Source organism: Candida jiufengensis (assembly GCF_024610255.1).
Source record: "Candida jiufengensis strain CBS 10846 chromosome Unknown scaffold9, whole genome shotgun sequence".
Classification (NCBI taxonomy): Eukaryota; Fungi; Ascomycota; class Pichiomycetes; order Serinales; family Debaryomycetaceae; genus Lodderomyces; species Lodderomyces jiufengensis.
This window is the reverse complement of record NW_026261554.1, coordinates 141,630-163,697: the sequence shown is the minus strand read 5'-3', so window position 1 is coordinate 163,697 and position 22,068 is coordinate 141,630. Positions and strand designations below refer to the sequence as shown.

The 22,068-nt window shown below is 26.8% G+C and overlaps 9 protein-coding genes across 9 annotated transcripts; 3 read left to right on the top strand and 6 right to left on the bottom strand. All coding sequences in view use genetic code 12, as the record gives it.

The window, feature by feature from the left end:
* Positions 1–342: 342 nt before the first annotated feature.
* KGF54_000059 (uncharacterized protein) lies at positions 343–2,721 on the bottom strand (the record flags this gene model as incomplete). Its single annotated transcript, XM_051766518.1, has 1 exon — positions 343–2,721. The coding sequence occupies one exon, from the start codon at positions 2,719–2,721 to the stop codon at positions 343–345; it is 2,379 nt and encodes a 792-aa protein (XP_051622674.1).
* A 143-nt stretch (positions 2,722–2,864) lies between these two features.
* Positions 2,865–3,785, top strand: KGF54_000058 (uncharacterized protein; the record flags this gene model as incomplete). The annotated part of the gene is made up of 1 exon (XM_051766507.1): positions 2,865–3,785. One exon carries the CDS (start codon positions 2,865–2,867, stop codon positions 3,783–3,785), a length of 921 nt encoding a protein of 306 aa, XP_051622673.1.
* Positions 3,786–3,809: 24 nt separating this feature from the next.
* Positions 3,810–4,079, bottom strand: SMX4 (U4/U6-U5 snRNP complex subunit; the record flags this gene model as incomplete). Its single annotated transcript, XM_051766496.1, has 1 exon — positions 3,810–4,079. One exon carries the CDS (start codon positions 4,077–4,079, stop codon positions 3,810–3,812), a length of 270 nt encoding a protein of 89 aa, XP_051622672.1.
* A 209-nt stretch (positions 4,080–4,288) lies between these two features.
* On the top strand, positions 4,289–5,206 carry KGF54_000056 (mitochondrial 54S ribosomal protein uL29m; the record flags this gene model as incomplete). The annotated part of the gene is made up of 1 exon (XM_051766411.1): positions 4,289–5,206. One exon carries the CDS (start codon positions 4,289–4,291, stop codon positions 5,204–5,206), a length of 918 nt encoding a protein of 305 aa, XP_051622671.1.
* Positions 5,207–5,417: 211 nt separating this feature from the next.
* On the top strand, positions 5,418–5,786 carry KGF54_000055 (uncharacterized protein; the record flags this gene model as incomplete). The annotated part of the gene is made up of 1 exon (XM_051766300.1): positions 5,418–5,786. One exon carries the CDS (start codon positions 5,418–5,420, stop codon positions 5,784–5,786), a length of 369 nt encoding a protein of 122 aa, XP_051622670.1.
* A 40-nt stretch (positions 5,787–5,826) lies between these two features.
* KSR1 (3-dehydrosphinganine reductase) lies at positions 5,827–6,762 on the bottom strand (the record flags this gene model as incomplete). The annotated part of the gene is made up of 1 exon (XM_051766190.1): positions 5,827–6,762. The coding sequence occupies one exon, from the start codon at positions 6,760–6,762 to the stop codon at positions 5,827–5,829; it is 936 nt and encodes a 311-aa protein (XP_051622669.1).
* A 143-nt stretch (positions 6,763–6,905) lies between these two features.
* On the bottom strand, positions 6,906–7,664 carry MRPL8 (mitochondrial 54S ribosomal protein bL17m; the record flags this gene model as incomplete). Its single annotated transcript, XM_051766080.1, has 1 exon — positions 6,906–7,664. One exon carries the CDS (start codon positions 7,662–7,664, stop codon positions 6,906–6,908), a length of 759 nt encoding a protein of 252 aa, XP_051622668.1.
* A 757-nt stretch (positions 7,665–8,421) lies between these two features.
* Positions 8,422–11,501, bottom strand: KGF54_000052 (uncharacterized protein; the record flags this gene model as incomplete). The annotated part of the gene is made up of 3 exons (XM_051765969.1): positions 8,422–8,583; positions 8,707–10,322; positions 10,523–11,501. The coding sequence occupies 3 exons, from the start codon at positions 11,499–11,501 to the stop codon at positions 8,422–8,424; spliced, it is 2,757 nt and encodes a 918-aa protein (XP_051622667.1).
* Positions 11,502–15,622: 4,121 nt separating this feature from the next.
* On the bottom strand, positions 15,623–17,146 carry EFG1 (KilA-N domain-containing central transcriptional regulator EFG1; the record flags this gene model as incomplete). The annotated part of the gene is made up of 1 exon (XM_051765870.1): positions 15,623–17,146. One exon carries the CDS (start codon positions 17,144–17,146, stop codon positions 15,623–15,625), a length of 1,524 nt encoding a protein of 507 aa, XP_051622666.1.
* Between the last annotated feature and the right edge of the window lie 4,922 nt (positions 17,147–22,068).

Genomic DNA, 22,068 nt, shown 5'->3' with positions numbered 1-22,068 from the left:
GTAAATAGTTTTTCATTAGCTTGTTGCTTCTTATTTCAACTTCTGTTTCTATACCCCATTAAATATTATATTTAATATTTAATTATGAGGATTTTATATTCCCTTTCTTTACTTTAATTGTATGTATTTGACTTTTGTTATTTGTTACTTGAAATGTGTATTGTGATAAAGTGATAATTAATTTAATTCTTATTTGGTTATCGCGTATTTTTAGCTAAAGTTATAAGGTCACATGATCAGTCACATGATTCATTACATGATTAGATACATATACAGAGATATCGAATTTTAAAATTATCATCAATTCATTCAATATTATAAAGATCCTACTTTGTTTAATTTTTACTTTTTGGCCCCTATAGCCCAGCCTAAACCAGATACAAATAAATTGGAAATCTTTTCACCAGCATTATTTGTAGTATTAGTAGCATCATTAATAATTTCTTTTGCCAATTTGTTCATTGGTTGTTGTAAATTAAATCCAACAGAGTTATTATTTTCATTTTGATTTAAAGACTTAATTTGTTCTAGTTTGTGTTTGAAATCTTGATTCTCTATCTGTTGATTGATAGTGGACCATTGATCTAATATAATCTTAATATTATCACCACAATTTAATTCAGATATTGTTAATGATAAAATTTCTCTTTGCTTGATCAAGATTTCTAAATGTTCAATTTCATCATCTGATTCAAACCAATCTGGTGATACAAACTTACCAACTTGATAAAATGTTAACCAAAAATTCTCAATGTTTTGTTTATTTGATTTGCTGAAGTGTTCAAATAATTCTATACTCTGATTATATGCGTATTGGAAATTATTATCTACCAAAGAACTTTCAATGCATGCCGTCTTTAGTTTATTAAAGTAGTAGTTAGTATCATTCTTTTCAATTTTATCATGATTGTTGAAATATAGTAATAAATCATTAAATATTCTAAATAATTTTTCAAATGCTAAATATGATTTGGGGTTTTGCTCTAAAATTATGTTAATTAATTTAATACAATTTTTTTCATCATCTATATTACCAGAATATTGTAATAATTGTTTTGGAGTAAATGATTTATTTTTTTCAACCACGATTTTGAAATTTTTTAATGAATGAATAGCTTTGAAAAGGTGTTTAAATCTAATAATTTCTTCACGAGTTTCATGATCCAAATCTTTTTCTAGTATCAATTTGTCAAATATATCAATACATAATTTTGCATTATGTAAATTGCCAATCTTGTCATTTATATTAGTTGATTGATCAATTGAATCCCAAAATTTTTCTAATGTGATTTCATAGATTTCTTTCGTGGATAACTTGATCTTCCTATCATCATATAATTCATTTACTGACTCAAATAAATTTGCCATATAAAGTCTCTCAAGTAATAATCCATCAACTAAGGAAGTTTTGGTGGTGGGTATGAACTCGGTTTTGAACAATTCTACCAGGTTGAGTAGTTGTTCCCAATTCGATGATGTGATATTCGAAGTTATTTTAGTTACTTCTCTTTGTAAATCAGTATCATCTAATGCAAATTTATAATGTAAAAACTTATTTAATGTTAATTTATTAATAGGATATAATCTCTGACAAGTTAGTAATGCATCATATAAGTAATGAACTTGTTTTGGGTGAAATAAAGGTGAAAGTGGATTTTTGTTAGATGCAAAATCATCAAAACTTTCAAAATTTGAAAAATCTTCAATTTGAATTTGTGGAGTTGGTGATGAGTTCTCTATACCAATTGCTTTAAGTGTGTCTAGTATAGTATCGTAAGTCTTAGTTAATTCCATAGATGATATATTTGTATCATCAACAAAAGCATAAAAATAACAAGAAGCTAAATAATCCAGAATCAAGGTTTGTAATTTTGATTTATCAATTCTCTCTAATAATAATTTGATACAAATATTCCAAATTCCATATTTTCTTAAAATTGAACCATGATGAGATTGATGAAACATCCAATTTTGTAAAGGTTCTATATCTTCATTATAATATATAATTATTGGTAGTATTGTGTTTCTCATCCACGAGTCTATAGTTTGTATGTGATTTCTGTTTATAGGGTTGATAAATGTATCGAATTTCTCTTGTAATGAGTTCAACAATAAGTATTTGTTAAACAATATTGCTTCATCTGGGTATACGTTTCCATAGTTTGACCAATAATATCCATAAGGTTTAACAATTCTTTCATACCACACTTGCAATGACGGTATTTGACTATTTTGAAACAATCCACTAATTTCATTAATGTCGTTGTGAAAATTACTTAAATGTAAAGTTTTTGATTGTATGAATTTTTGTATTATTTCATCTACTGACTTAGTTGAATCAATATTGAAACCCAATGATTGTGCATTAAATGTTGTTTCTTGTTGTAAATCTCTAGCTGTATTTAGCAATGAAGTTTCATTTGTAATTATGAATTCATCTGTATCATTGATCTCCGAGTTATCCACCGTACCCTCGTCGAGTAGTATCTCTAATATAATAGGTATTGATTCATATGGAATAATTCCAGGATATGTGAAGATTAATAATGCATTGATAAAATTATTGGTTGTACAATATTTTGAATCAATATTGATAAATGATTTGACCAGTTGTATAAATTCAATTACACTATTTACATCGTTATTAGCTGAAGTTAATAAATTAACAAATGATATATAAGTTGAAGCATCTCTTGACTCTTCTAGTGATTCATAATTCATATTATATATTATATAGTTGATCTTGAATTAAATTTGGTTGTATAATTTTGAATCAAATTGCAAACAACACAAAAATTCTATGAAGTTGGAAATTTCAAAACTTTACAACTACAACTTTACAACTTTTACAACATTATCTACCAATGGCAGCTACCCCAAGGCAATTAAAGCTAATAGACGAAGCAGTCAACAATCATCTTAAGTACTATGACACGGCATTTTCAGATTTACTAAAACATAGAGTAGAATGTTTATTATTAAATACAATATTATCAAAAGATTATAATCAAAATGTAGAAGAAGAAGAATCACAATCAAAAATTCCATCACTGACAAGATTAAGACTTCATAAATTTCAAGTAGAAAATTCAAAGTTAGAATTATCAATAACGAATCATATTGATCAATTTTTAACAATATTATCAATACAGAATAAAATGAAACCTGATATAATAACTGATATAACAAATCAACTTACAAATATATTAAATCAAAATGATCATTTAAAATCTAAGATAAATAGAATTAATACAATTGAAAAACCATTAATGGATAAAATTACGGGATTAATTGAAAGTTTTGAAACTAATGTAAATAAAATGAAAGTAAGATTAATGCATCCATCAATTATAAAAAATCTTGATAATCCATCAAGAACAGAAGAACAAAAAGCGAATGATTTATTACAAATAGACTATAGGTCATTTGTATTACAACTTGAAGACATAAAGCAAGAGTTTAAGAATTTCCCAAACTTTGATGATGAACTACTTAATAAAGAAATTGAAGAAAATTTAAACAATATTAAAATCTTTGATAAATTAGATGATGACCAAATAATTTATAAATTATCAAGATCAACTTTGCCTGATATATCAGAAGAATTAACAATAGATAATTATGAAGATTTAATTTTAAAAACAATAGATGATATTAAAATTTTAAATAATGAAAATGAAAAAACTAAAACAAGTTGGAATTCAAATGCTGAAATAATAATGAAATTTAAAAATATAATAGATGAATCAAAAGATGATGATAATGATATTAAAATGGAAGAATAATTTTAGGAAGTGTATATTTTCAATTTATATAACAGGACTTATTAATATTACTGAATCACCTCTCACAAATACCATATCAGTTTTTTTCGTTATTGGTTCATCATCAGTTGTTTCAGAAAATATAGTTTCTATAGCATCACTTAATACCATATTACAGTGACTATCATAACCTTGTAATTTACCTTTTAACTCTCGTGCTCCTCTTAATTTTACTATAATATATTCATCTAATTGATATCTGACTAAATCAAGTGGTTCTTGTTGTTGCTCATGTTCTGTTTGTACTGTAGACATTTTGTATTATATATATATATGTATGTTCTAGTGGATTGTGTAAAGTATTATATTAATTGATGATAGAATGAATGTTGAAATTGATAAAGCTTTGGTTCTTGTTGTATTGAATTTTGATAATTGTTAGACTGAAAAACAAAAAAAAAATTGAAATTTTTTTTAACAACCAAAATATTAAAAGAATCAAGAAGTTGAGTTTTAAAGACATTATGTCTACCAAAAATATAATAAGAACACTTCTGAATAGTTCCAAAATACTATCAAGACAAAAACCATTAAAATTTACCAATTTAAATTCAATAAAATTAAGAGCACCAATAACACCAACTGCAAATAATTTTGAAGTATCACCAGATCATCCATTATGGCAATTTTTCCCTCAAGGTAATAAATCAACATCACCAATAAGAGAATCAGAAGATTTGGATTTAGACTCAAGAGAATGGACAAGTGCAGAATTAAGATCTAAATCATTTGAAGATTTACATAAATTATGGTATCTTATATTAAAAGAAAGAAATATTTTAGCTAGAGAAGTTAAATTGGGAGAAAGTTTAGGAATGGCTGATTTTAGACAATTTAATTCAGTTGATAATAAATTAATCAAAACTCAGAAGAGGATAAAACAAGTTTTATTGGAAAGACATATTGCATTTGAAAGATCACAAGCATCTCCAAATGTAGAATTGGAAAAAAGTCAATATTTAGATGAATTTGAAAATAATTATATAAATTGTGAAGTTGATGAATTAAGTGAATGGGATTCAAAATTGTTGAGATTACAATACGCATTTTTTGGAATAGAACCTGAATTGGATATTGATACCTTAAGTGAAGATATTGATATAAACTTTATAAAAGGAATAGAGTATACAAGTAAATTAAAATTGGGTAGATATTTAAGAGAGAATCCTGATACAGATTTCAAATCGCCATTAAATGGTCCAATGGAACAATTACCATTTTTCTTATATGATGTTGAAGAAGCTTTAAATCAAGTAAATGAACTACGAGAATCAGGACAATCTCGTGAATTATATAAAATTGAAGTTATACCATTCTTGAATAATGCTATAAGTACTCACTTGAAAAATGCAGCAGTTGCTAATTCAATTACTGAAGAATAGATTGTATATAAAACTTGTAAATAAATGATTCATGAAGTTGGGAAAGAAGCTTTATTAGTTGGTCTTTACTTTAGCGCAATTTCGATTTTTCTCGCAATACTTTTTTTACAACCAATTGAATAAAAATTTCTTTTGCTTCTTTTCCGATAAAGTTTTACAACCAATACCTAATACAAATTCAAATCATACAGATAGACTCAAATTAAGCACAATGGTGGGAAGAATACATGGATTTTTAGGAGGTGTTTTATTGACATCAACAGTTGTGTATTATACTGGCCAAATGTTTGAAAAGAACTCAAAATTTATATCACAACATTTAAAACAATCAAATAATATTATACAAAACAAGATATTGACAGATTCATTCTATAAGAATCAAGAAATACCCAATAATCAAATAACAACATTGGAGAGACCTAATTTTAAAGAAACATGTAAAGATATTTGGAATGACGAAATTATAAAAATGGTTAATTGGGTATATTCGATAAATTGGTATAAATTAGGTTTAAAAATTGATGATGAAGCTAATAAATTAACTGATGTTATAGCTGAACAATTCATAAATAAGAAATAATTACTAAAAACTATACATAATTAATTAAATACATAATGTTTTACTTTTTTTCAAAAGACTTTGAAATATCATTTTCAATTGACCAATTTAATATTGGTGCAATAATCAGTATAATAAAACTCATGATGACTTGAAAAAATGACCATTGTCTAGGTAACATACCTAATACACTACAACCTAAAAACCAACCAATAAAATCTGTAGTTATAGTATCATACCCTTTTGATAATTGATCAACAATCATATTAGCACATTCTTCGCCACTTATTGGATTACTTGGACCTTCAATTTTTCTGGTGATTTCTGGTTTAGTTTTTTGTTCTTCTTCAAATCCTTCACTTTGAAAATTCCCTGGAAATACACATGATACTCTATAGTTGTACGGTTTTAATTCTTGTCTTAATATTAATGATAATGATTGAATAGCACTTTTCATAGGTCCATATTGTCCATACCCTATGAATGGGAAAAATGAAACAACTGAACTAAATAATATAATATGTCTTTTTGTCCATTCCTTTGGTAGTTTTGTTTTGTTGAGTTCTTGAGTATGTTTGAAACCTGCGTGTATTACATTCAAAGCAGTTTTGTAGTTAATATCTATACCTGATGATAAATCTTTTGGTGTTAAATCTTGAAATAATTTAGGTATACTTGAACCAGCACAACAAAATATTATATTTGGATCGTACCCTCGAGTCGTTATTTCTTTCCATAATGTTAAACAATTGTCGTATTCCGATACATCACATGGTATATATGTTATTTTAGCATTATGTTTTGTACTATTTTGGTCTACTAAATTTGAGATTGAATCAACTTGTTTTTCTAGGTTTAATTTATTTCTTGCAACTAATATTATTGAACAGTTATTTTTGTATAATTTTTTAGCCAAGTCTACTCCAACTCCTTGTGATCCACCTATTATCAAAGCACATTTACCATCTACTGGAAAATTGGATTTGGAAAACCACATTGGTTGAAAATTGATTAAATATTCTGATATAAAGATCAGAAGTAAACAAAAGATAAAAAGATTTAAACGCTAAACAGATTATGGGAAAAAACTATAGTGCGTAATATTTACAAATTATGTATTGACTATTATTTACAAATTATCTATACTTGAGCTGATTGTTGTTTCAAAAATGGTGATTGAGGTATTATTGATTCATTTTCGCTTGGTCTTGGTTTAGTTTTATATTTTTTAGAAACTAATAATTTATCTTTTAAGTCACCAGTATGTCTTTCCATATTTGGTAAACTACTCAACAGTTGTGAAGTTTCATCATTCATCTCTTCAACTATACCATTATTAAAAAATTCCTTTTTACAAATTTCAACACAATTATCAAATTCTTGTTGACCATTTTCTTGTCCTTGAATTAATTTTTTTATATTTATTTCAGTTATATCATCTAGTGGAATATTTTGTAATTGTAACTTTGCAACTGTTTTTGCAGTATACCATAATTTAAATTGATATTTAGAATCTACTAACTCTATTATACTCATTGGTGCATTGTCTTCTCCTAATCTTGGTTCTAATTTAATTATTCTTGTGAAACCGTGATCTCTATTTATGTATCTTTTTTGTAAATCTTTTATTAATTTTAATCCAATTTCTTGTTTATCTGATGGTTGTAAGTAATTTAGTGATTTTATTTTGTTTAGTTTATCCCCTATACTAAGGTTTGGTAATTCTTTTGTTTCTGATAATGCTTTTCCTAAGAATTTTTCGATATGAGGTTGAGCTTGTCTTGCTTTTGCTTGTGTTGTCATTATATATTCATGACGAATCAAATTTGTACATAAGTTCTTATATATGCTTTCTTTATGAGCTGCCACATTCTTATTAAAATGATTTATTGTGACCATTGTTTAATGTTTGGAACTAATTGAATCAAATAATTGATTATTAAAATGGAAATTGAAATTTTTTTTTCTATACAGTGTGTGTCTGAGTTTTAGCTTTCACGTCATTTCCAAAATTTACGTCATCTTCACAAATTCAAAGAATAATTTTTCAAAAAAACAAAGTCTCATCACAAGATCTTTAATTAAATAACCAAACATAAAGCAATAACTATTCACAATGCATTTAATGTACACATTAGATAACGAAGGTAAAAGAATATACACTTTAAAAAAGATAACAGAAGATGGTAAAATTACAGATTCAGCACATCCTGCAAGATTTAGTCCTGATGATAAATATTCAAGACAAAGGGTTACTTTAAAAAAGAGATTTGGAATGTTACCTACTCAAGTTTAAATAAGTCGGACGTTGAAATGGTTTTAGTTCACGGATGTTTATATCAAGAGGTTTGTGGTTAAGAATTTGCTGTAAATTAGATTCATTTAATAAATAATGTCACTTTATTTTTTGAAAAGATCATCAAAATTTTATAAAACTCTTGACAAGTCATCAGTTTCATTGGAATAGTCTAAGTACTAAATTTGATGATTGAGAGACCAAGTGAGCTATTTCTTGTAAAGCTTATCATATAAAAGAATTAAAATTTTGCATTATGTACATAACATATAAATATTTCTAAAAAAGTTTCTAAAATTGAACAGTCAAGTAAGCTGTACTCGATCTTGGGAAAGAAGGATGTCATATGATCAGACTGGATTATGGATATTCACTTGGTCTTAATCCAAAGAATCCGCCTGGTGCTGTAGTAGCATTTAACCTACCTTGACCACCTAAACCTTCAATACCTTTCCACATAACATCATTACCCCACCAACTTAAATAAACTTCTTTATATTGAACTGCAAAGAAAATGATAATCTAAAATTAAAAGTTAGTATCAACATATCATTAAACTCGAAAGACTTTAAGTAATCTTAAAAATTTTGAAATTCCAAATCTTTAACAACTTAAAATCAATAGCTTTTTAAAGCTTATACATACGGCTGAGAAAGCAACACCACTGTCTAATCCACTTGATAATAAATAATTGTATTTTTGCCACCAAGCACTGTATCTTGATTTCAAATACCACATGAAAAATATTGAAAAATAAACTCCCATGGTATAGAATGATAAATTATATGGTGCGTAGTAAAGGAAACCACCAATGATCAAAGTTGGTTGGAAATATTTGGTATATTTCTTTGGAGCATAAAATTTGAAAGCAATACATGGGAAAGCTAATAAGAAACCAATTAAGAAACACCATTGTAAAACTGGATATAATCCACCAAATACTTTCTTTGGACCAATTACACCCCATAGTATGGAAGCATTATAAAATACAGTTGAGTTTGGACAAGTGAATTTTTGAGTATTTGTTGGTGAACAATAATTTGGAATACTTTTAATTTGGAAGTTTAAGACTGCTAAACCAACAAATGATGAAATAAAAACTGACAACATTTGACATCTAAACATTGCTCTTGGTGGTACTTTAACATAGAAACCCATTTTTTGATCAGATATATAATTTTGAGCTTGACCATTAATATTATAACCAAAAGCTTTAATAAGCATCAAAGCTAAACCATTACCTGGAAGTGCAAAACCAACAATTAATTGAACCAAAACATTTAAACCAAATGAAAAACCAGTGGCTGCGTAAATTGCAGTTAAAGGAATCAAAAAGACAAAATTTATACCAATAGCAAAGAAAACACCCCAGACTGGAGTTTGAGCTGGATAAAGTTTAACACAAAGTATAGCTAAAGTAGTTGAAATAACCAAGACACATAAAAATACCCAATCTGGAACTTCCTTGTACTTTTTCATCATAACTGTATGAGGATCATGAAAACCGTCATAAACTGAACCTTTTAAATTCTTGAAATTCCTAGCTAAACCTTTTAAGGCATTCCATATTGGACGCCTGTTCATAAAACCTTCATAGACAATTGAAAATGGGTATAATGAGATAAAAGCACCATATAAAACCAAATTTGCAGCTGAATAATATGGTGGTCCAACTTCGTCATATTTTGCTTGATCAAACAAACTATTTTCATCAACAATCAGTTGAACACTGTATCTATTACCGAAGTGATCAAACAATGATGAAGAATTAATTGGAATATAACCAGTCCATTTAAAATTTGTAAACCAAAGTGCAACAATAACTAAAAATGCTAAACAAGATCCCAAATATTGATTAATTTGAGCATAAAATGGGAAAATTAAACAAGCGTTTGTATTAATGATATTCCAATCAAAACTTGGTAATGGATTTAAACCTAATCCTGATGCTGTACCAGTTATAGCAACTAATTTAACATTATTTGGAGCAATCCAAGTTGGCCAATTGAAATATGAAAAAGCACCAAATAAATATGTAGGAATCCAATTATAAAAGAATGAACCTGCAAACACATAGAAAAACCATCTATATCTACTTATTCTCCAACCTGATATATTTTCTTTAACTTCTGCTTGTAAAAGTGCTTTATTTAATGCAATTGTTGGTAAGATAGTTGGCCAAATTGATCTTGTTGGGAAAATAGCAAATCTTCTAATGATACCAGCGAATGAAATACCTAAGAAATTTGTTGATAAGATAACTAGAAAATAATTGTTAGTAAAATCAGACTATTGTATTTTTTGTGTAATACACGTCGTAAAAACCTTCGTAAAAAATTTTACGAGTAAAATTGGTAGCATCGTAAAAATCTGAAACATGACAACAATAAAAAAATCACCAACTCAAATTTCACGATAACTTCATCAATTTGGAGGGTTTTGATAATTTGAAAGTACATACGTAACACCTGATATCCAAAGTCAATCCAATTACCATTATCATACCATTGTGGCAACAATTGCGCGTGGAGATTATAGGAAACATAAGAAACACCATTTGAAACTGAATAAAAAATAGTTGCCAACATTTGTTCTTTATGATTCCAAGGACCAGGATTCAATTCAATATGCCATTTACCTAATTTGATAGTGTATTTTGGTAATATTAATTCCATTAGTTTACCGGATGGATATAAAAATAATTGAACAACAGCTGATGATAATGAAATTGAAGGTTGTCTTTCTGAAAAAAATTGATTAATAAAAGTACCAATACAAGTCCAAATAATTGATACGATATAAACTCTCAAGGTTTCACAAGGGATTGATGGATCATCATATGGATCAGTAACTGCTCTAACTTCTGGATATGGTGAATGATAAGCTAATAATGCCGCTTCTAATCTAACTTGTAAATTAAAATCATGAATTTCAAAAAATTCATATTTATCTTCCATATCTTTTGAACCTTTTGAACTAGTCTCATCAACTCTTTCTGTTTTTTCAGTCCATTGCTCTTTTGAATCTGGTGAATGCAAAGAAGAAACATCACGATCTTGACTATAAGCAACTAATTTTTCCATAAATTCATAATCTTCAGTTGGAAAATTAACATCATCATCATGTTCGGCCAAAGCTTCTTTAATAATTTCAATTGATTCAGGAACAGTCAAATTTGAGATTTTTTCAATCATGAATATAGCTGATGGTGGTAATTCACTTAAATTTATAATATTATCAAAATTTAATCTTTTTAATATAAATTGTTTTTGATAATCTGTCAATGAACTACCAATATCTCCTAAACTAATATTAGTTGATCGAATAGCTTTCAAATCAATTTCATGATCTTCTGTTGCAAATCTATGATCAACTGATGTAATTGATTTTATAGCTTCAATTTTAATTGCTGATTGTACTTGTTGATTTTTTTCAGACATTTTGAAAGTTGAAAATGAATCAAAGTAGTGGTTGCAAAATTAATTTATTGATATTGATTTGGATAATGTAAAAATTAAAATATTCGAAATTAAAAAATGATGAAATGAAAAGACAATTGGATATCTTTATATACAACTTGAGGAAGTGATAAGATTTTGTCATAATTTGAAACATGAACATTAAAATTAATAAGAATTCCACAATATAAATGAAACATTAAAATCACCAACTAAATGATCATCCTAAGCGTATTGTTCATATTCACCAAGAAATTTTATTATAATGGAGTATATTAAATTTTTTTATCATCTCAATTTGTATGGATCAAAAAATAGAAAAAATGCAACCAAAATTAAAAATTCATTGATAAAAGATAAAAACAAGAATAAAAAATAATAACAACACTGATAACGAAATTGAATTAAAAAATATATGGCACGGCTTCAAATTTTCTGAAACAATTAATAAAGTTTTTGATTTGATCTTCAAAGATTGAATTTGATATGATGGATTAACTTTAATAATTAAATTTGAAAAAGAAAAAAAAATTTCAAGAATTTGTTTTTAAAAAGAAGAATTAAAAATTATTAGCTTGGCATTTGGGCAAACAAAAATTGACAGACTTATAATTCAATGGTAAGCAACAGAAGAATTGTCTGTGAGATGATGTAAAATTACCAGATCTACTTATTTAACATAGAAAAGCACTTTGGTGTTGATTGTCTCTGAGTTGAATACAATTTGAAACATTGACAAAGCCATTTGCGAAAATAAATGTACGTTTCGAATTCACCAAATTTTCAAGTTTTGACGTAAAGTTTTGAAAATCAAGATATCAGCCATACCTGCAAAGCGGGATAAAACTTGCGGCTGATTTCTTTGAATTGGAATCCTATGTTAATTCTCCTCTCTGAAATTAGTGTGAAGCTAATTCCTTTACTCTTGGCAAATTAGATTTAACTAACTTGAATCCTTATCTTATCAGTTTGATCATTCTATAAATTCTTAGTAATTATATGAAGCTTTTTAAATCAACCCTCTATCAATCGGGGAAATTAAATTTTGATTCACAATTCAGAGGTAAATGGGAAAATTAAATGGAATTTTAGACTAAAGATTAAACTTTTGTAACTTGGAACTAAAAGTTGAACTATTTTTTATCGTATTCTTCAATTTTACGAGTGAAAATTTAATTGTTTGTTCTCTCTATCAATCAGATAATCAAAAACAATTATACAATTCTCCATATAACTAACTTGATGTTGGTAAACTGAAAGCCACGGTAAGGATCAACCTCAGTTCGAAAGCTCATCACCTTACTTGTGTTTGCTCAGGTTAAGAAAATACGGGGAAAATATATAACTTGTGCCGTACGCCAAGTCTAAAAACTTGCAATATTATTTTCTTAACCAATTAATTTTTAAACACTTCTAAACTTGAAACAATCATTTTTACATGAAATTTTTTTCTTTTTTAATATGTCAAAATTATTATAACTCCAGTTGTAATTTCTCATTTGGTAACTGACTAGGAAGAGTATTTTACCAAGCAAAATGATTTTTGATTAATTGATCACAAGACTTTTTCATGTTCTTGACTGATAAGGTAATTTATAGAATTTAACCGAGATTAACTTATATCGAGCCATAGACCATATTGGCTCCTCTGATTTATTTTAAATAGATATGGTGTTGATGTTGTTATCTTTTAATTTGTCAGTCAACTTCAACGTAATTGCCAAATTTAAAATTTTGATAAAGTTAGTACTTTTTCAACAAAACATTCTGAAAACTCAAGATAATGTGACCTTGATATTAACTTAAGATGTTGGGCAGTTGATTGATTTAGCAAATGCTTTTCAGGTAATTAAACAATTAAGCTGACTTTTTGATGATGTTTCTTTTGGTTGTAAATGAATTTCATAGTTAAAGGGTTTAAACTAAATTGAATTCATTTGCAACGTGGTAACAAATGAACCCTTTAATCAAACTTTTAGTACATTGCATTGACGAATGAGACGCTTTATTTAATATCTAAATTTGTATTAATTTGGGGACTAAATTTTGAATTTTGGTTGCAACAAATTTTTTTACCTTTCGATACGAATTGTAGATAACTATAAGCTACATAAAAAAGTCACTGATAACATCAAGTTTCACAAAGCTCGTAAATGTCCCCGCTTAGCTCTCGTAAATATTACTTAGATGTGTTTGGCAAACCTTTATTCATTCGTTCAGTTAATTTCAAGAATTAAATCAGTAGATTTCCATGTTATTATTTAGTACTGACTTGACAGCTGCCAAAGCTATATAAAATGTTTAATAGCTGAGTTCGAGGAATTTTGAGTAATGGAGAATTGTTCCTAAATATTGAACTGAACTCAAGTTTTATTTGGTTCAACGAATAATCGCTACATTGATCATTTTCAAGAAGTTTCCAAAATTGTCAAGAAGTCACGAGTTGGCTTGAACTTAGTAACGCATATCAAAACCTCTTTAAGTTTCATAATTACAAGTAAAGATCTCGTATTTGTACATGAGGTAAGATCTGTAGTTGTTGTAGATTCTGTGTTGTAAAACAGTTGGTGTTTCAAATGAAACGAATGTACTATGTACCCTCAAAGTATAGAAGTTTGAAGTTAAATTGTACATTGTAATCACATATTTAAAGAATCATACTTAGCACAGTAAAAAAAGGGCTTTTGACCAATAATTGAAAGTATACATATTGACATCAATCATATCACATAATATACTGACTAAAAATTATAATTCGCGATAATCACATTTTGTAAGACACTTTCACAAAACTTTAATATATAATCAAGATCAGCCTACAAAAGATGAAAGTGATTATGTAGCAGCTCATATTAGTTCTCATGGAAGGTTTTTTTTGAAAGAGTGAGCTATTTTATTTGTTCTAAATTTGTTTGATCTTGCATTAAGTAAGGGGTTAAGTAGTAAAGAATAATAAATTTTTAATGGATTATTAGATCTGTTTAATGAAAAAAGTATAATCTATAAAACTTTATATTTTTAATAATATTGATGTTGTTTGGGAGGTTTCGTTTAAATCTAAAAATTTGGGGTACCTAAATTATTGTACTTAACTCTAATCTATGATTTAGTGGATAACAAATCGTATAAACTTTAACTAAATTTCAGTTAAATTAGTTCAAGTGTTGAATAAACTGATAAGTCCATTATTATGCTGATTATTCACTCCGGAATCTGGAATATAAAGTTGATTCCGAAAAGATAAACGAGACAAAGCAACAAAAGCAAAACATGTAAAATTAACAATTGATACATTTTGTAATGTATGATATCTTAACCAAAATTAAAGCAACTTTAGCTAAACTTGAAAACTAAACCGACGATCTTTTTTATAAGCACCAAGTGTAAATTTTAAACACAAACACCAAATTTTATAATTTTAAATAAACTAACCAAATGGTAAAATCATACGATTAATAGCGGGTTAAGTTTCTTGATTTATTGATTTTTCGCTTTTTTGACTTCTTGAATAGTTGTACAAAGAAGTTGTCAAAAGTATATGGCATAATACATGATGTGATATGATTTTCCTTGTTGATGAGTTTGAAAATAGATTTTGTAACTTTTTGAATTTTGGTCAATCGATTCTCTGCGGCATGAGTTTTAAAACCCTTTTTTTACAAACTAAAAATACCTTTATCCAAATTTTTCTGTCTAGCAGTTAAGAAATCAGTCATTAATCGATGTGATAGTGTGAAGATGCTTTTTATTTTCTACTTAAGTATTTTGTAAGAATCTTAGATCTTGAATTGGTGATTAAAAGTTTTCAAGAGATCTGAGATCTGAAAGATCCCTGCGATAACCGTGATTTTCAAATGGTAGCTGGTAATTTACTAGAGGCCATTAAGAGTGCAATGTTTTAAGTGAATTAATAAACAAATATAATGAAACTCTAGATTAATAGTAAGTTTATAAAGTGACTAATTAACAATTAATAAATTAAATAGTAGTGAGTGAGTAAGAATTAATAATACATTAATATCACCAAAAATTTTTGAGTAGATTGAACTATATTGATAAAATGCAATTGGCAGTAGAAAAAGTAAGCATAGAATGCTCTTTTATTAATTTTGATTTTTAGGAACAATTGGCGATTGGTTGCTTTGTTGCTGTTGAACTTGTGGTGATGTATTTGATGAAGTTTGTGGTGGTTGTTGAGGCGATTGTTGTGCAGTATTTGAATTTACCGGAATTGATGATGAAACATTACTGGTTTGTTGAGGATATGCGTAATTATATGGTTGTTGTTGTTGCTGTTGTTGGCCAGGTTGTTGTGGTGGTTGTTGTTGTTGGTAATTACTATTTCCACTATAAGGGTATGGATAATATGGTTGTTGACCTGGTTGTTGAGATGTTGATGGATTATTTGGATAATAATTTTGTTGTTGATAATTATAGGCTTGCTGTTGTTGTTGAGGTTGTGTTTGATAAGAATCTGATTGAGTTGAAGACTGAGCTGTTGGTGGTGGTTGTTGTTGTTGATTTCCATTATATGGATATTGTTGATAAGTAGATGCATAATTTTGATAATATGAAGAACCAGATGATGTTGAAGGTTGAGTTGAAGGATTTATTTTATTATTTACTGGACTTGTTGATGCAGTTGGAGCTGTGGATGGTACTGAATTATTTGTATCTGAACCTCCACCACCAGAACCACTTGAAATACCAGTATTTGGAGTTACACCGGTTTGAATAACTCTTTTTATATCTCTAACAAATAAAGGATATAATAAATCAACTATATTTTCCTTTTGAGCCATTGTTAATGCTCTTTCAAATGGAATCCATACTCCCTTTAAATGCATCGAACCAATTTTAACAACATGTCTTTGTTTTTCAGATTTTAATATACCATCTCTTCTACCTCTTGTCATTTGTGCAACATTTAATAATTTTGTACCATTAATCATATTATTATCAGCTCTTCTAACAACTGATACATTATTTGCATCAACTTGATAACATAAAGTTTTTTCATCTTCCCACATTGTTGTTGTTACTCTTGGTCTTATACCTGGTGGTTGGAATTGTCCAACTGTCGATGTAACTCCTGGAACTAAAGCATCTTGTAATGGAGTCGATTGAGTTTGTAGTGGTTGTGGTTGTGATGGAGTTGTAGATTGTGGTTGTGATTGTGGTTGTTGTGGTTGAGCTTGAGCTTGAGCTTGCGTTGAAGGATGCGGTGGTTGCGGTTGAGTTTCTGGTTGTTGTTGTTGTTGAGGTATTGATGATGTTGAAGATGTTGGAGGAATTTGAGGTGCATTTGTATAATTACGATTTAAATTATAAGGTTGTTGAGATTGTGGAATTTGATTTTGTTGAGGTTGTTGTTGATAATAAGATGATTGTTGAGAAGTTGGATATTGATATCTATAATTATTATAATCTTGTTGAGGATTTTGTTGTTGATTGTACATATAATAAGATGCATAAGGTTGTTGTTGTTGTTGTTGTTGATTTGGTTGTTGAGGATATACTTGTTGTTGTTGTTGCAGTTGTTGTGACTGCTGGTTATTTGAACCGGGTACTGTATTATTATAATTTCCATTCATTTCATTTATATGTGGTATAGAATATGTTGACATGAATTTTTTGAAAATTCCAAAATTGTTATAATTTGATTGAAAGTTTATTGGTTGTTTATGTAGTGATACGGAGTATTATAATTGTTCTCTAATGAGTTGATATTCTTTTAAATCAGATTGTATACTTGGAATACTTTAATAATGAACGATATCAACTAGTGATAAATGTAATTGATTTACTTATTTGATTGCAATAACTAAAACTGACTTGAAAAAAAAGTATAAATTTATTTGTTTGTTTTTATTTTGTTCCCTTTTTTTTGATTTTTTTTTTTTTATTCCCTTAATTTTTAATTTTTAAAATTTTTTTATCAAAAGATTTATTAAAAATAAACTAAAAAAAAACTTGAACTAAAAGTATATTAAAGTTTTTAGTTGAGTAAAATTTTCAATAATTATTGGAAGGAATGATCAGTTTTCAGATTGATCTTAATGAAGCTTAAGTTTTATAATCTAAGTTGAATATTGTGTAAAGAAAAAGAATTTATGATCTTTAATTTTTACTCTAACTGATATAATATTTAAATTAATTACCAATTGATATTCTTGAATCTGAAGTTATGATTTTGTGGAAACAGTTTTGATGTACTAATTGTATTTTAAAACTTTAAATTATTCTTAGAAAGACACTTACCTAAATTAGGTTTATAAATGAATGGGACAAAAAGTTAAAGTAAAAAAATTGGTAGTTGATGAAACTTTTGAACTGGTCTTTTTAAGCTGAATAATTTTAGTTTTATAGTTGAATCTAATTTATGAGAACTATTGGACTTTTTTAGTTTAGATTTGAGTAGATCCAGTAATAATTAAAACAATTAGTTAATTAAGTATTTTAAAAAAATTTCATAAAAATGTAACTGTATGCAAGGGACAAAATTGTTAAATAATATTATTTCTGTTAAGATCTTTTTCTTAAATATTGATTTTTTTTTTTTGAAGTATTATTTTAATAATTTTTTTTTTCTTAATTTCTTAATCAGAACTTTGACAGATTAAAGGGTAGCTTGGTATGATTTTGCCTTGTTGTTGGTAATTTATTTTATTAATACAAGGAAATGACCGAAATAAAATAATTTATGGTGATAACTGAGTTTGATTATTATTGTTTCGATATAATGTAGTAACACTAATTACTTTGATGAATTATATAAGTATAATAGGATTTTATTTAGCGGAAAATTTGAATTTTTCTTAAGATCTGGATCTTGATGGTGAGTTTGTATTCGTATCGTGGATTTGATGATGAGATTTTGAGTAAGTCTAATTTGTTTCAATGATTGATTGATTGACTGAAATGGTGATGAAATACTCAATCTACTATTGACTTAACTTTATCAATTAAGTTGTTCACAATACTGACTATGAATTGTGTATATTATTTTCTCAAAAAATTAATGAAAAATTCAACTAAAATCAAAGTTTTAAATTTGTATATATATATGAACTATAAAAAATAAAACAAAGTAAAAAAAATTGTTGAAAAATAGAACAAAAACTTTGTTTTGTTTATACTTTAGAAAATATTTGAATAGAATTATCTTATAAGTTATTAATTAATTATGAAAGTATTCTGGCTTAAATTTAATCAATTTATTTCATAATAAACGAAATTATTTATTAGATAAAATGTTTTGTGTTCAATCTACAATTCAAAAAGTATCTAAATTTAGTAAAAATAGCATTATTAATTGGATATGTATAATGTGATAAATATAAAATTAATATTAATTAATCATGTAAAATTGAATTTTTTATATTTTCAACTTTGCTTAATTTGATTTTGTTGATTAAATAATTAATTCTATCAATTAATTTGTAGGTGATAGTTAATTTTCGTAAATTAATGATCAATATCAATTTTGGAGGTTTTAATTAAAAATTAAAATTAATAAAAGTTTGATAATTGAACAAGTTGAGAAAAATTGATAATTTAGTAAAACATAATAATAACAATACTTAAATGAAAAATTTTCACCCAAGAATGAAGCTACAAATTATTCTATTATGAAACAACTACTTTATTTTAATCAATATTCTATTATTCTAAAACTTGTTTCAGGTTTTTATAATTCATCATGCTCTATTGTGCTTGAATGTTTCATATTTTACTTGATGGAAATATGAAGTCATTTGAATTGCATGCTGATTAAACCTTAATTTTTTATATATGATAATCAAAAATAAGTTTTGGTCCATTTTATTAAATGGGGAATAAAATAAATTCGAGAAATATTACATTAAATTTTCATCTATTTGTTTTATTTGATTGTATATATTTTTGTAACTAGTACAAAATTGTAATCCTGTATATTATTTAAAAAATAATGTATGTATAAATCAATATTTACTAATAAATTAATAAACTTAACTTGCAAATCATTCTCCTTTCATTTTACAATAACAATTGTTGTTTACAAAAAGAGATAAGAAAGATATGTTAAAATTCGAAACAACAAAAGAACAATAAAACAATTCAAATTAATATACATATAATTTTGATTCGATAATGAACCATATGAAAAGAGGTGCTAGATATCCACGGATTCTCTTCTATTCTTTTATTCTTTTTCTATACACAACATGCAACCATCACATATGAAATGTGCTAATTTTCAAGTACCTACTTTCTATCTTATATGCATGTAAGGTTTCCCTTGAATTTTGAAAATCATTCTATACTATTTACTTGCTCTACTTTTACTATAATCTCGCTTTCATTCTTGCTTTTACGTTCGCCTCTGTTCTCTCCATATCTTTGATATAAAAGATAAAAAGGGAAAAGCTTTCTACAAACGTTCAAAAATAAATTAATCAAAATTTTTTAGCGTGTTATTTACTTGACGATCAATTTTTTAATCATACGATTCATTTAATGTTAATAATTTGTATGTATTAATTAACAATAAATACTCTGAATTAATATAGTAAAATCCTTACCCTTAATCAATTATTCCTTTGCTACTTTCTTGATCGATTCACCTAACCATATATTATGAGCCATTGAAGATTTAATTAATTTATGGGGGAGAAAAGCGAATTATTATTTCAACAAATTTTAATTTTGTTTTTGTGGTGTGTTATGTTTTTTTCAAATTTTATGTTTTAATATTTTGTTCATACATTCGCCTCAAATTTTAATTTCAAAACTTTTCGGAATTATTTTAGTTTATTTATATATTCCGTTCGATAAAATTTTATTTAGCTTAATAAAATCAACGGATCATGGTGGATGGACAACTAAGCTAATACATACAGACCGCTTGGACACAAGATTGAAGAGATTTGAAAACTATCCTTTAGTTAAATTTTTTCATGCATTGTAGATAAATTTTAAGATTTTCAACAGCTTCATTTGCTCTTTTCTCATATCGAATACAAAAAAAGGCATACCACTAATTTCCGGCATGTAAGAACTGTTAAATTAATTATTCTACATTATCAAAATTTATTCAATTCACATCTGATCTTATTTTACGCTATTTTTTTAAAAAATCGAGTCTCATTTATACATGTCTATACAGTATACAGTATGTATAGAAAAAGGCTGTATTTAATTCATGTATTTAGTTATGTAAAATTGAATAAGTTGATGACTTTTTAATTCTGAGTTCATATTTGTCATGAGAATCAACTTGAATTTGATAAATAGAAAACATCTTTGACAAGATTTGATAGAGCATTTTAAATAAGAAATCTAGATTTGTAATAATAAATTTTTATTTTTTTACTATATTCGTAGAACTAATAACACGTTACATTAAATATGTAATAACATTACATTAGTTTACTACTCACTCATAGTATTAAAAGTAAAATTAATAAAAAAATTCTAAAAATAAAATTATATTCAATAAATGCAAAACAGCTTATTATAAGCTAGCAAACACAAATACAAATCATTCACAACTTTTAGATTATACATACACAAAAAATAATTTTAAAGATCGCCTACGCTTACTTCAAAAATTTTATTGATTAGGTATTACTCAAGTTAATTCTCAACTATTTCGCTATTCGACCCCATCCAGAAGTGTAGATAGCATCAGATAAGTATTGAAATACAGAGAAAGAAAATGGAATTTTATAAATGGGTATTCACTAGTACATTAATAAGCTTGGGTTTCTAGTAATCTTCGAAATGATTTATGACGATAACCAATAAAAAAATTAAAAAAAATAGATCCTAATATAGTTGATGCGCAAACCCGGAATCGAACCGGGGGCCCAACGATGGCAACGTTGGATTTTACCACTAAACCATTTGCGCTTTCTCTTGGTTTGGAGTTGAGCTGGATTTACTAGTCGATAATTTTGTACCCTCCTTCCACTAAAGATGACACAAATCAACTCCATGTGGTTTTTTTAGGCTAAAATTCTTACGCTTTAATTTTTCCACCATAGCTTAAGACACCATGTGCATCAGGTGTCCCTTATATAGATTTAGTATTATAATTACATTTTATAATTGTATACAAAAATATATATTGATTACAAGAAAAAAAAAAAAAAAAATCCTTCCTCCTATCATTTTAAGATCATTTAAATTCATGAATAAGTTTGAGTATTANTAGATTTAGTATTATAATTACATTTTATAATTGTATACAAAAATATATATTGATTACAAGAAAAAAAAAAAAAAAAATCCTTCCTCCTATCATTTTAAGATCATTTAAATTCATGAATAAGTTTGAGTATTACTACTTATCTACACAGTCAATCAGCTAGTTTAGAGGGAATATGGCCAAAAAGGACTACTCTCAATTTGTGTATTTTTTTGCTTCAAAACATTATTAATGAGAAATCACATTTTCTTAAAATTATTTTTGTAAATGTTTTTGCAATCAATTTTGTAAACAACAAATTCACAATTCTGTAATTCCCCTCTGTTTCTTTTTGACGTAAGTCATAGCTAGCTTTTT